Genomic DNA, 12,602 nt, shown 5'->3' on the forward strand with positions numbered 1-12,602 from the left:
TCAGGCTGCCCAAAGCTTATTTAAATACCTTCAAAAAGTGATATAAGTGACAACCAGACATTAAGAACTATTGAGTCTTCATGAGAAGAGCACACAATTTTGTGGAGGAAAGAAATTATTTTTACCTGGGCAGGGATGTGGGTTACAATCTTGGTATTCCATTGCTGACCCCACGCAGGGCAGGCCGCCATTTTTAGGCTCTGGGTTTGTGCATGTTCTCTTCCGGATCCGAAAGCCCAATTCACAGTCCCTGGAACATGATGACCAGGCCCCCCAAAAGGACCAGCCCCCATTGATAATCCGTGCAGAGGTTTTACCAGTCTTTAGAAGATCATCAACTAGAGCTTCAAGAAGCACAAACAAGACACAAAAGTGTTAGTTTTCGGGCAGGGCTTTGTCTTGGAAACAAACTCATTCCATATTCAGGCTCTGGGGAGGAATTCTTTAGAAACTGCATCCCCCTGCAGTGCTGGAAACCCAGTGCCAACAGCATGGCTCGACTGCTCCAGCGTGAAACTGAAAGGGAAAGGCAAGGGAGCAGTCTGGTTTCCCTGCACAAACCGAATGAAGTGAAAAACACTATCACATGGGCAACAAACTGACTAGGGCCAGACTGGGCCTGAAATTCACTGACCTGTGCTAGAGGCAGCACAGAGGTTCTCACCCCACAGGCAGCACCAGGAGGATTTTTTATTTCCCCTTGAACCTCCAGAGCACGCAGTGGGAGCGTACATGCCACACCTCAGGATGGCCCTCCCCACTAGAGAGAATGGGTGAGGCCATGCCCCCACCTGCAGCATCTCAGCCCCCTGCGGGCATAGGAGGAAGCAGCCCCTACACTCCCATAAGCACAAGGATTAAAAGATTGTACGTCGCCTTATGTGCAGGGGAACAATTGCTCCTTGCAGCCTCCCTGCATGGTCAGTGACAGTCAGGTCTAGAGACTCTTGCCATCCCTGCAGTATGTGGTGGTGTCAGAGCACAGGTCCACGTTTATTCATGTCTGCGTCCCCCTTTCACCACCACAAAGGATGCAAAGGTGAGCCTGGCCTAGGGCTCTGGGCAAGCCGGCAGGACGTACAGTCAGTATCACAAACCGCCGAGCCGTCATTGGGGCAGAATCGACTCTCCGTCTTCTTCCTCCCAAACTGCAGCTCATGAGGATCAGCCAGTTGGGCGCGGCAGGTGTAGCGGAAGCGCTGTTCTTGGCGGGCTCCATTCTGGGTGAGGTTCACAGGCATCCAGGGGGTCCAGGGCGTGTTTCTGCGCACCTCTGGGCAGCCCTCTGGATTGCAGGTCTTGTATTCCTACCAACCAGGAAAACCATTTCTCGTTACTCCCAACGTGCTTATGGATGAATTTAATGACTATAACTCATCTGCAGCACAGCTAAGAGGAAGGAACTCCTTTACACTCAAGAAACCAGCACGAAAACAAGTGGATCTAAGAAGGCATGCACCTGCATCACCCTGATTGCTCCAGACAAAAGTCATCTCCATGCAGAAGGGCAGCATGATCCAGAGGGATTAACTGGGAGCTAAATGGTGCAGAGGCCTCGTACAGGTCCTTGGCACGGGATGAATTTCACCCACTGGCTTGTGACCTATGTCTCCTTTCTATGTTTTTGTTTCTTTGCAGTTTGCAAGCTCTTTGGAGCAGGGTCTTTGCACACATTTGGACAGTGCCTAACACATTTTTGGCTTGGCTATAATGCAAGTAATAAATGAAATAAATTATAACAATAGTAAAGCTCTGGCTGTGAAGAGCAGTGGGATGATCCTGAAAGTTAAGTCTACAGAAGTGCATGGCCCATCACTGAAGTAAAAACATTAGCCCATTCTCCAGCACTTTATATTCCAACTGTGGCACTAGCTGTTTACTTCTGAAGAGACTTTTAGAAAACCTGTCTTTTAATTTGGGTTTCTGACATACATGGTGAAGGCGATGGGCCATATAGGTCCTCAGTCTAGATCTGAGTTCCTACTGACATTTGTAGAAGTTCTGTATGGGCAGATAGCAAGGTGGTCCTGGATTCTGACAACCCCATCATCACCATGTTACAGGATGAATTCCAATGAATAACACTGATTTCCCGTTTTTAAAAAAGAATAAGGGAACTCCTTCTGGCAGGGGATAAGAATATTCCTGCTTCATGACTTTGTATGACTCTAGAGTAGATGCCAAATGGCTTGTGAACAAAATTTGAGGTCCCTGATCAAATCTGCTTACACCTAGGAAAACCCTTCATAAAGAAAAACCTTTCTAAAACAAACTAATTAAAAATACAATGCACCTATCAGCTAACAAACTGTGCAGAAATACAATGGAAATGTTAACCAGTGTATCACCGGCAGGCTGATTAGATACACCTTCCATTGTCAAATGAGTGTGAGACCCATTTCTGCGGTATGTGCAGGGCTCCCGCTAACTGCAGGAGGATCCTCCACGGAAGTGAGATGTAAAAGAAAAAAACTGCTGGAACACTCTCAGTTTCCCAGACTAGTGAGGGCAAAAGGCCTGATCGAAAGCCAACTGAAGTCAGTATAAAGACACCTCTCCCTCCCTCCACTCCTGCATCAAGTTCCATTAGCTTTGGCTAACTCCCAATATAGCATGAATCCACGACCTACCATTCTCCCCAGCACCTCCCCTAGCAGGAGAAGTTGCTCCTGGCATTTTTTACTAGCACAAAAAAATGAAAAAATAAACACACGCGATTCCTGTAGGCTGAATGCAATGTCAGTAAATAATACATACCACAGCGCAGCCCGGACAGGTGTTGCCATTTTCACAGGACCTCTGCCTGGAATGTATCCCTCCACCACAATTTGCACTACATTTATTCCAGGGGCCCCACGACGACCAAAATATTGGTAATGGGCATGGACTGTTCTCGTTGCAGAATCTGAAAGAGTGTGGGCAAAGCACATCAGAGAATCCCTGTCACTTACTAGAGGCATCCAAAGGACAGAGGGATATGGGCTTTAAATGGCACCCCCAAAGCAAGATCACAGCCATTACATACATTTTGGGTGAAATTCATGTGCCACCGAAGTCAAATTTAAGGGAAGTGTGGGCTTTGCTGGCACGCCACACAGGAGTGAATTTCACCCCTTTGCATTTAACCCAAAGTGGTTAATCATTTAGGGGGAGATTTGCCAACAAGCTCAGCACCCACAGTCAGTGGTACATTTTCAAAAGAGTTCAGATCTCATTTGAATAGCAAAATCAGTCAGATAGATTTCCAAAAAAAGCCATGTCCCCAATCCACATGTGTCACAATGGTAGATGCTGGGTGCTGAGCATTTTGGAAATCTGGCTTTATTTTAGTTGCCTAAATGGGAGTGGAGCTCTTCAGTCTGTCCCCAGTTACAAGTGCTGAGCCCTTGGCAAACTAGGGTTGCCAACTTTCTAATCACACAAAACCGAATCCCCTTGCCTCGCTCCTGCCACGTCCCTTCTCCGAGGCCATGCCCCTTCCCCACCCCTTCTATGAGGCTCCACCCCCATTCACTCCATCCCTGCCTCCCCCCTACCCTCATGCACTTTCACCGAGTGTAGGAGGGGGTGAGGGCTCTGGCTGGGGCCAGAAATGAGGGGTTCAGGGTGTGAGAGCAGGATCAAGGCTGGGGTGGGGGTAGGGATGTGGGCGCCGGCTGGGGGTGTGGACTCTGGGGTGAGGGGTATCGGGTACAGGAGGGGGCTCAGAGCTGGAGCAGGGGGTTGGGGCGAGGGAGTGGATGAGGGGAGCAGGTTCTGGAAGGGAGTTAGGATGCGGGAGGGGGTTCTGACCTTAGGCAGGGGGTTGGGGTGCAGGAGGGGGTTCAGGGTGCGGGCTCCAGCTGGGCAGCGCTTGCCTCAGGCAGCTCCCGATCGGCGGCACAACAGGGCTAAGGCAGGCTCCCTGCCTGTCCTGGCTCTGCCCAGTTCCCGGAAGCGGCCAGCATGTCCGGCTCCTCGGCAGAGGGGCCAGGGGGCTCTGCACACTGCCCACACCTGCAGGCATTGCCCCTGCAGTTCCCATTGGCTGCAGTTCCTGGCCAATGGGGAGTTGCAGAGCCAGTGCTTGGGGTGGGGGCAGCGCATGGAGCCCCTGTGGCTGCCCCTGCACCTAGGAGCCCGACATGCCGTCCGCTTCCAAGAGTTGTGCGGAACCAGCGCAAGCAAGGAGCCTGCCTTAGCCCCGTTCCGCCACCAACTGGACTTTTAGCGGCCCGGTCAGCAGTGCTGACTGGAGTTACTAGGGTCCCTTTTTGACCCGGCATTCTGGTCGAAAACTGGACGCCTGGCAACCCTATGACAAGCTGGTCTTTCGAAAATCTCGCCCTTATTGATGTTTTGAACACAGGTAACTAGATTCTCTTTTAGCACAAGAGATAGGATCATCTGTGTTGGGGGTAAGAAGATCTCAGTTCTATCCCTGCTACTACTGAGAAACCACGGCATGCAACAGGGTGGTAACTGTGAAGTCTTAGGGCTTGTCTTCACTACCGGGGAGATCAACGCTGCTGCAATCGATGCAGCGGGTGTCAATTTAGAAGTCTAGTGAAGACCCGCTAAATCCACAGCTGTGCGCTCTCCAGTTGACTCCAGCTCCCTGAGACGAGTAAGGTAAGTCGGTGGGAGAGCGTCTCCTGTCGACACAGCACAGTGAAGATACCACGTTAAGTTGACCTAAGCTATGTTATTTATGTAGGTGGAATAGCGTAACTTATGTCGACCCACCCCACTAGTGTAGACAAGGCCTTAGATTGTCACAGGTTTGTTACAATATAGAGGATGGTCAATGTGGGCGAGCTAATGCATTTTAACTCTGGAATTCCCTCACTTCTATGTGCTTGACTGGTGAGCCTTAACACTGCATTAACACTAGCTCTTTGCGTTTCATCTACATTCACTTTAGACCCATCCTTCCTGCTGGTACATATTTATAGCTTCGAAAGTGAATGCACTGCCCTGGATGAAAGACCGTCTAGTGTCTGGGCTGGGAATGCCTCTTACCTCTCTTCTCTGCTCTGTCCAACACAGACCCTGCCCCCATACCGCGGAGCAGGGTTGCTGCACGATCTCTGACGGACCTGAAAGCCAATCCCACAGGAGGTGCTGCATTGGGCCCAGGTGGACCAGGGTGTCCAAGCTCCATTTCTGACAGAGACAAAGGGGGGAGCAGTTGAGAAAACAAGCTATTTGGGTTAATTACAATTCTTCCAGTTTTGTGCTATAGTCAAAGGCTTAGGCTGTAAAGTTCTTAAGGGGCAGCCCCACTAAATCACTGGGATCCACTGTTCTAAAAAGGCTCACTTCATTTCAGCCAGACCCAAGCGATAGACCCCAAGTTAGGACTGGGATTTTCAGAAGCACTCAGCCTTGGGCCTAACTCTGCACCCACTGGAGTTGATGGCAAACTCCCACTGACTTCAAACAAAGCAGAGGTAAGCCAATGCTGAGCAATTTAAAAGTCCTACCTGAGGATTCTCTGAGTTTTCTGTGGTGTTATTGTTGATGATTTCCCTTTCCCTTCAATCCCATTCCTCTATAAGTTTCATTGACTAACCCCCTCCAATATCTCTTTACCTTCCCTCTCTAGCCAATGTGCTCACACAACAGCAGACCCCAAAATTTGCACGTTAAAACCCAACCCCGTTGCATGAACTGGTCCTCCCACTAAATGGGATTCAGGTGTGGTGGGTCAGCAAAACCAGCTCTGCCAATGCCCAAGAGTTGGGAAAACTATCCCTCTCCATTGAGAGCACACTGACACTACAGATTTGCTATAACTAGTGTTGCTAACACAGGATTTTATCAAGAATCTTGTCATATTTGGTGTTTTTCTTAAAGCCCCAGCTGGAATCCTGGAATCCTGCTTTTACATGAGAATCTCAGCTTTCAGTTAAAAAAAAATTAGTATCATCTAGCTTTAATGATTGCAGAGAAAAGTCTGAAAATTTGACCTTAGTGTGATCCTAGATGTGCAGAAACCAGAAAGCAAATTAAAACCCCCAACACTTATTAAATTTAAAAAACCTCTCATGATTTTTAGCCAATCTCACAATTTTGGGGGCCTGATGTCCGATAGAGGTTGGTAATACTACTAGATCATAAATCCCAATAGGACCAAGGGACAGAGGAATTAGATTACGGTCTTTCATGTGCCGCAGATTCTCATCTCAGACTGCACCACCAGATAGACAATTATCCCTCTGCCTGAAGACCTCATCTCAATGTGTTACTGTTTCTAGTCCAGCAATCTCATTTTGTAAAAAATGCCACTTTCTATCGTCTACTAAAGAAACGACTCAGGTGCACTCCTGTTACAGCCATGCTCAAAAGCTGAGTTGGAAAACAGATGTTACTTTTCAAAACCTTTACTGAACTAATAACACTGCTGGCAACAAGTGCGTTTTAGCCTGGCACCAATCATGGTACAGGATGAAAGTTAAAACCCAAATTCCCCTGAATGTTTTTTGTGTTCGTTATCAGCTCTTGCCTTCTCTGAGCAGTCTGACTTCAGAACAGTGCTGGATATCCCCTCCTCCCCACACAGGTGAAGGAACGAGAGATCCTTTTATATGAAAATCTTACTCTTCCATGTTTTAACCCACCTCTCACGTGCCAGTCCTCACTCCAGGAGGAGAAGTTTTATGCAAAATCTTAAAAGGGAAAAACACTACAAGGAAGATTTTTGTTGCTGTTGTAGCAGGAAAAGAAAAATAAATATATACAAAAAAAAAACATTCCTCATAAAAATAACACTTCCTGCCATCAGGTGATTTGTATTCCAAGTGGAGAGGATTTTTAATGGCAACAAAAAGTTTCCATTTTCAGATTTCCAACTCCTGCTGTCTAATAAAACTCATCTTTAAACATCCTGCTCTCTCTCTGCGGAAACATCCCAATGGCATATGAAGTCAATTAAAGGAACTTCTAGGGCTTAAGTGGATGTAGGATGACCAGATGTCCCTATTTTTCAAACCCTGCTGCCTTCCTATGTTTTATGATGGAATACATATTTCAGCCACTTCTTGCAGGCTGTTCCCACCACTTTTCCCCACGGGACCGGAGCCTATAACACGAGTGATGCTGAAATGCTTATCCCTCTGGTGGGCCTGACATCAGTCAGTGACAGAAAAGGTTGCCTCAAGAGGGCTCCGCTCAATACGGGGCAGCAGAGCAGTGGCAAGAATGGCTGGCTCTGCTGGGTAAGCAGCACAGCTGGAAGAATAGACTGCAATTAAAATATTACCCTTAACAAATGTAGCTGATCCTTTTGCTGCCAAGAGCAGGGCTGAGCTCGGGGGAGGAGGCAAGGCCTACTCAGTATGAGGAGTGTTTAAAGAGGGGCTAAGGTAGATTAAAGCTATGTAGGTTCCCAATTCAGGAAAGCACTGAAACACAGGCCTAAGCCAATCTCTATTAGGGCAGCACTTAAGCACAAGCTTAACTTCAAATCCATGATTAAGTTCCATTGACTGCAATGGGACATAAGCAAGTCCTGTCCTGAACAGGGATGCTTTCCTAGGTCTGCCCTTGTCTCATGCAGCCAGCTGGCAGCAATCCCCTGCCTGGCGTAATGCTGATGGTTCACTAACTCAGGGACCCGGCACACAAAGGAGGCACCCGAATGCTCCTGTGCAATATGCTGTCTCTCAGCCCCCTCCATTTGGCCACACTTCCAAGGCTAGAAACACAACACTAGTGTGCTTAGCACGTTTTAATCTTCACAGCACTGTTCAGTCATTACCTAACTAAGCCTCCTGCCACTGCACTGTTGTCTCACTATTCCCACTGTACAGCGGGGGGAAAGTGAGCCCAGAGAGGCTAAGTCTGTTTTCCAATACATCCACTCACTTGGGAGCCTCTCAGTTCTTGGGTGCCTCACTTGAGACCCATTCAGCCTGTTTTTCAGAGGAGCCGAGTCCCTGCAGCTCCTATTGACTTGGACTGGAGTTGCACCAACTTACCCCTTGGGCCAAATGTGGCCCAGAGACAAGATGATACCAGTGGAAATGTATTTGAAGAGACCAGACATTTAGGAACCACCTTGTTCCCCTCCCAGCCATGCAGAGGTACCTTGAACAATTTGCAATCTCGATCCTGGCCCCTTCGCAGACGCGACCCCCGCAGCGTGGGCGAGGGCTGTCACAGGACCGTGACCTGCACATACAAGAGCCTGTGCTGTCCCCATCCAAATGCTCACATGGTTGCCATGGGGACCAGGGCCCCAATCTCCCATTTGTTGTCAGGTTTTTCACCTAATTTTAAAAAAAAAAAAAAACATAAGTCACTGCAGAGAATTTACATTTCTGGAGACAGCACCACAATAGACAGGGCAAACACAGCTGCTGAGAGCATTAAGATGCAGCTTGGACAGGAGCTGTCTGTGCCTGTGAGCAGGATTCAAAAGCTGGGGTTATTTTCAGACGTTGCTGAGCCAATATTTACCCTCAGAATTCTACTCTGCATACCTAACATGTGTATACAAGCAGCAAAGCTCCCTCAGACGACTACCGCAACCCACAAGAGCATTGTCTGCCTACCTCACAAAAACGCCACAGCTTCGGACATCATCTCACACCGCCTCAACCTTTAAGACACCATTACATTTTGTGGTTATTATTTATTTGTCTTACCCCAGCACCTGGGAGCCCGAGTCATGGACCAGGAGCCCACTGGGCTAGGTCTTGTGCAAGCACAGAACAAAGACACAGTCCTGCTCAAAGCAGCTTACAATCTAAGGATAAGACAAGAGACAACAGGTGGATATGGACAGACAAGGACAACAAGCGAGCAACGAGACAATATTCCTCGGCATGACAGGCAGTAGGCACTGCCCACTAGCAGCCTCACCACTGGCTTCCTGTGTTAAGAGTCCCAAACTCCACAGGTTTCAGAGTAGCAGCCGTGTTAGTCTGTATTCGCAAAAAGAAAAGAAGTACTTGTGGCACCTTAGAGACTAACAAATTTATTTGAGCATAAGCTTTCGTGAGCTACAGCTCACTTCATCGGATGCATTTGGTGGAAGTGGGGAGATTTATATACACACACAGAGAACATGAAACAATGGGTTGTATCACACACACTGTAAGGAGAAAAGAAAAGGAGTACTTGTGGCACCTTAGAGACTAACAAATTTATTAGAGCATAAGCTTTCCCGAAAGCTTATGCTCTAATAAATTTATTAGTCTCTAAGGTGCCACAAGTACTCCTTTTCTTTTTGCGAATACAGACTAACACGGCTGCTACTCTGAAAACTGTAAGGAGAGTGATCACTTAAGATGAGCCATCACCAGCAGCGGGGGAAAGGAGGAAAACCTTTCATGGTGACAAGCAAGGTAGGCTATTTCCAGCAGTTAACAAGAACAGCTGAGGAACAGTGGGGGGGGGGGGGGGGGGGGGAGAAGAAATAATATGGGGAAATAGTTTTACTTTGTGTAATGACTCATCCATTCCCAGTCTCTATTCAAGCCTAACTCCACAGTTTACTAAAATACTGCTGCGATGTGGGAGACTATTCCCCTAGGGTTTATTATTTATATGACTGTAGCATCCAGCTGTGCTCAAAGCCCCACTGTGTGCGGCGCTATACAAACACATAGTAGGAGACGGTCCCTGTCCCAAGCATCTTACAATCTAATTAGATAACACAGGGAAAGGAGGGGTGATGAAACAGACACAGACAGGTAAATGAAATGACTTGCTCAAGGTCACACAGCAGGTTAATGGGAAAGCAAGGAATAGAGCACAGGTCTCCTGTGGCCAGTCCACTGCCTTATCTAGTAGGCTGTGCTACTCGTCTCCAGAAAACTCGAATATATTCAGCTTTGGGGCAAGTGCTGTGTTTTCATTCTGTGTTTGTACAGCACCTGGCACTATGGGCTCGTGCTCCGTGACTTGGGGATTTCAGGCATTACAACACAAATAAATAATAATAATAAAAAAATCAGGGTAATCATGCAAGTGCAAAAAACTGGAATAAGGGGAAGTTTCAGAATAGTATTGATATGTGTGAGAGGTGGGGTGTCAGTATCTGCTCGTGCGATCCCTGGCTTGCTGTTAATCTCATGCCTTCAAGATCACTAAATTACCCTACAAATGAAAAATAACCTTGCATGTTGGTCATGATTTATACTTAAAAAAAAACAACCAAAACAACCCAGGCACAATTATTTAATCAAACAATCTTCCTATTGAAATTAATCTACAATCACTCCAATCCCCCCACCCCCTCCCTCTCTTTCTTTTGCTACAGGAAGTTGCCATCTCACAGAGGCTCCTAGGCGATGCACAGGTGTAAGGTCGCAGAATTCTGGTGCAAAGTGAAGTCAAGGGCCTTACAGAAGAGATGAGTTTGCTGAGCTCAGTTCCCCCTGCACCCTGCTTTAGTTTGGTTTGCTCTGCCAGCGGCCACAGTAATAGACCTGTGCTCTTCACAAACTCCAGCCAGAACCAGCCATCAGGATATTGCTGCTCTGGGCTGCACCAGCTCCTCTCTGTCTAGCGTAACAGAACAGAAGAAGCAGCAGAAACTAATTCTGTGCAGTATGTGTGCTGTGGCCTCCGACAGGGAGGCTACATGAAGTGAGGTAGCTATAGGGGAGGAAGCAGGGCACCCTAGCCCGCCATGGGAGGAAGTGTAGAGGCCTAGAGGTGCCAGTGTCTATAACTGTGCCTGAGATCCACTGGGTTCCCAATGCCACTTCCTGAGGATGTGCAATTTGTGTGTTGTCTTGAGCCTGCAACTCCCTTGCAGCTCCCACGGAGACAGCCCAATCTGAAGGGCTCTGACAGAGGTGTGATAGGGCATGTCACCTGGAGCTGTTCCAGAACTGTGCTTCCGCAGTATGGTCGGAGTGAAAGGAAACAGACTCGCCACGTGTCAGGAATCTCCTGTGACATTTGCATTTCCAGACCCAACCCCAACCCCACAACACCCAGCCACAGGGTCGGCTCTCAGAAACTGACAACCTCTGCACCTCTCTCCTCTGACTGCTCCCTGCTGGTTCTCAGACTGCCTGGAGCCGCAGGGAGGGACGGAGGCGGCAGGAGTGCGGGGGTACCTGGAAGGAAGTGACTCATGCTTCCTCTGCCACCCAGCAACTGCACCTCCAGTGGCCCCTGGTTCCTGCTGTCTCTTGTGAGGCGTGCGAGGAATATGGTCCTGCCTCCCCACAAGTGCTCCCCCTGCTGGGGGAAGACAGAAGGGAATCAGAGAAGAATCAGCACCAGTGTGAAATGTCCCACACAGAGCTGCACAAAACCCTGCAGCTATAGTGAAACTGCCAATAAAGGCAACATGTTAACTGGTCTTTGGGGTCTCATTCCAAGAATGGAAAAGACTGGGACCCTGGCTAACATCTCGGGCCCAAGTACTGAGCCAGAGACAGCTGCAAACAAAACCAACATTCCTTATCACTCTACAGCTTGAAAGAGCTCTACAATCATTCTGAACTAGCCAGTGATGTAAGCATCTTTTCCCCAGCTTTACAGATGAGGAAACTGAGGCACAAAAAAGTTAAGAGACACGTCTGAGGCCACACAGTGAGTCAACTGTAGAATCGGGAGTAGAACACTCTCACTCCTCCTCCCCCATCTGGCCTTGTGTTAAGCTTTAACTAGTCATTTTTGAGAGCTGGCATCATTCCCCTCAGTCCTTCTAACAACCTCGGCAATCCACAGCAATGACATGGAAGTAATTTAGATCTGTTACTGTGCTCGTCACATTGCGGTTAAGGGGTTTCAAGCATCTGTTGCAAACCTTTGTTTTCAAGAGATTGTCATTCAGCAGCAAAAATTCATTCTGGGTTGAAGGTTACCAGGCAAGATGTCCCAAAGGACTACATTGTTTCTTTTTGCGATTTTAAATACAGACATAAAAGTAATACAGCTTGGGTGTTACAAAATTAGAAAATTAAGAGAGCTACTTTCAAATATTTGATTCTGAATTATCTTTTTTTTTTTTTTTGCCTTTCAAAAGTAAAAATCCAAATATTGGATCATGCTATTCATTTTTAAGCCAGAAGCTTTTGCTGATTTCCATGAGGAGTTCTGCTTAGAAATCAATGGTATGATATGGCCCATTGCTTCAGTTTTTAAAAATAAAAAGCTGATAAATAATTATTGGCTCGTAACTGCTACTGGGAAACAACCCAAAATTTAAATAAACAAACAAAATGGCTGAAATGTTGAGATTTATAAACATGTCACGTTGCAAGTGTGGGAAGCTTTTTTCTTAAGAAATTACGTATGCATTATTATTCCATCCTTAGGTTTGTAGTGACATTTTGAAAAGAGCCAGCTCAAGAATTTGGATAAAAAAACATGCATTGATCTTTTTCAGAACAGGTCTGCGTGGTGGTGCCTTTGTAGCCATCATATAAACAAGATACATTTTAAAAAAAATCTGTATATCAAATACATCTTTGAAATTATTACATGATCAGGTAAGAGAGTCCTTGTTAATCATAAATAGACCCACATATGCAGAAGGGTCCAATCCTCCACTGCTCACATAACTTAAATGTCTCACTGAGTTCAAGGAATGCAGAAACAGGCCCAAAAGTAGCGGTGCTCAGAATCCAAGCTAAAAATCCAGACTGACCTGT

The 12,602-nt window shown here is 47.2% G+C and overlaps 1 protein-coding gene across 5 annotated transcripts in view; it reads right to left on the minus strand.

Moving 5' to 3' along the window:
- SEMA5B (semaphorin 5B) overlaps positions 1-12,602 on the minus strand; it is a 376,386-nt gene that overhangs the window by 31,181 nt on the left and 332,603 nt on the right. For all 5 annotated transcript variants that reach the window (XM_038422653.2, XM_043504940.1, XM_038422657.2 and 2 more), the window contains 5 exons: positions 8,071-8,252; positions 5,002-5,145; positions 2,758-2,905; positions 1,082-1,307; positions 126-344 (listed from right to left, as the gene is read on the minus strand). In XM_038422653.2, coding sequence (XP_038278581.1) covers positions 126-344; positions 1,082-1,307; positions 2,758-2,905; positions 5,002-5,145; positions 8,071-8,252 — 919 coding nt within the window. The remainder of the gene's footprint in view (positions 1-125; positions 345-1,081; positions 1,308-2,757; positions 2,906-5,001; positions 5,146-8,070; positions 8,253-12,602) is intronic.

Source organism: Dermochelys coriacea, chromosome 11 (assembly GCF_009764565.3).
Source record: "Dermochelys coriacea isolate rDerCor1 chromosome 11, rDerCor1.pri.v4, whole genome shotgun sequence".
In the NCBI taxonomy this organism is placed as follows: domain Eukaryota; kingdom Metazoa; phylum Chordata; order Testudines; family Dermochelyidae; genus Dermochelys; species Dermochelys coriacea.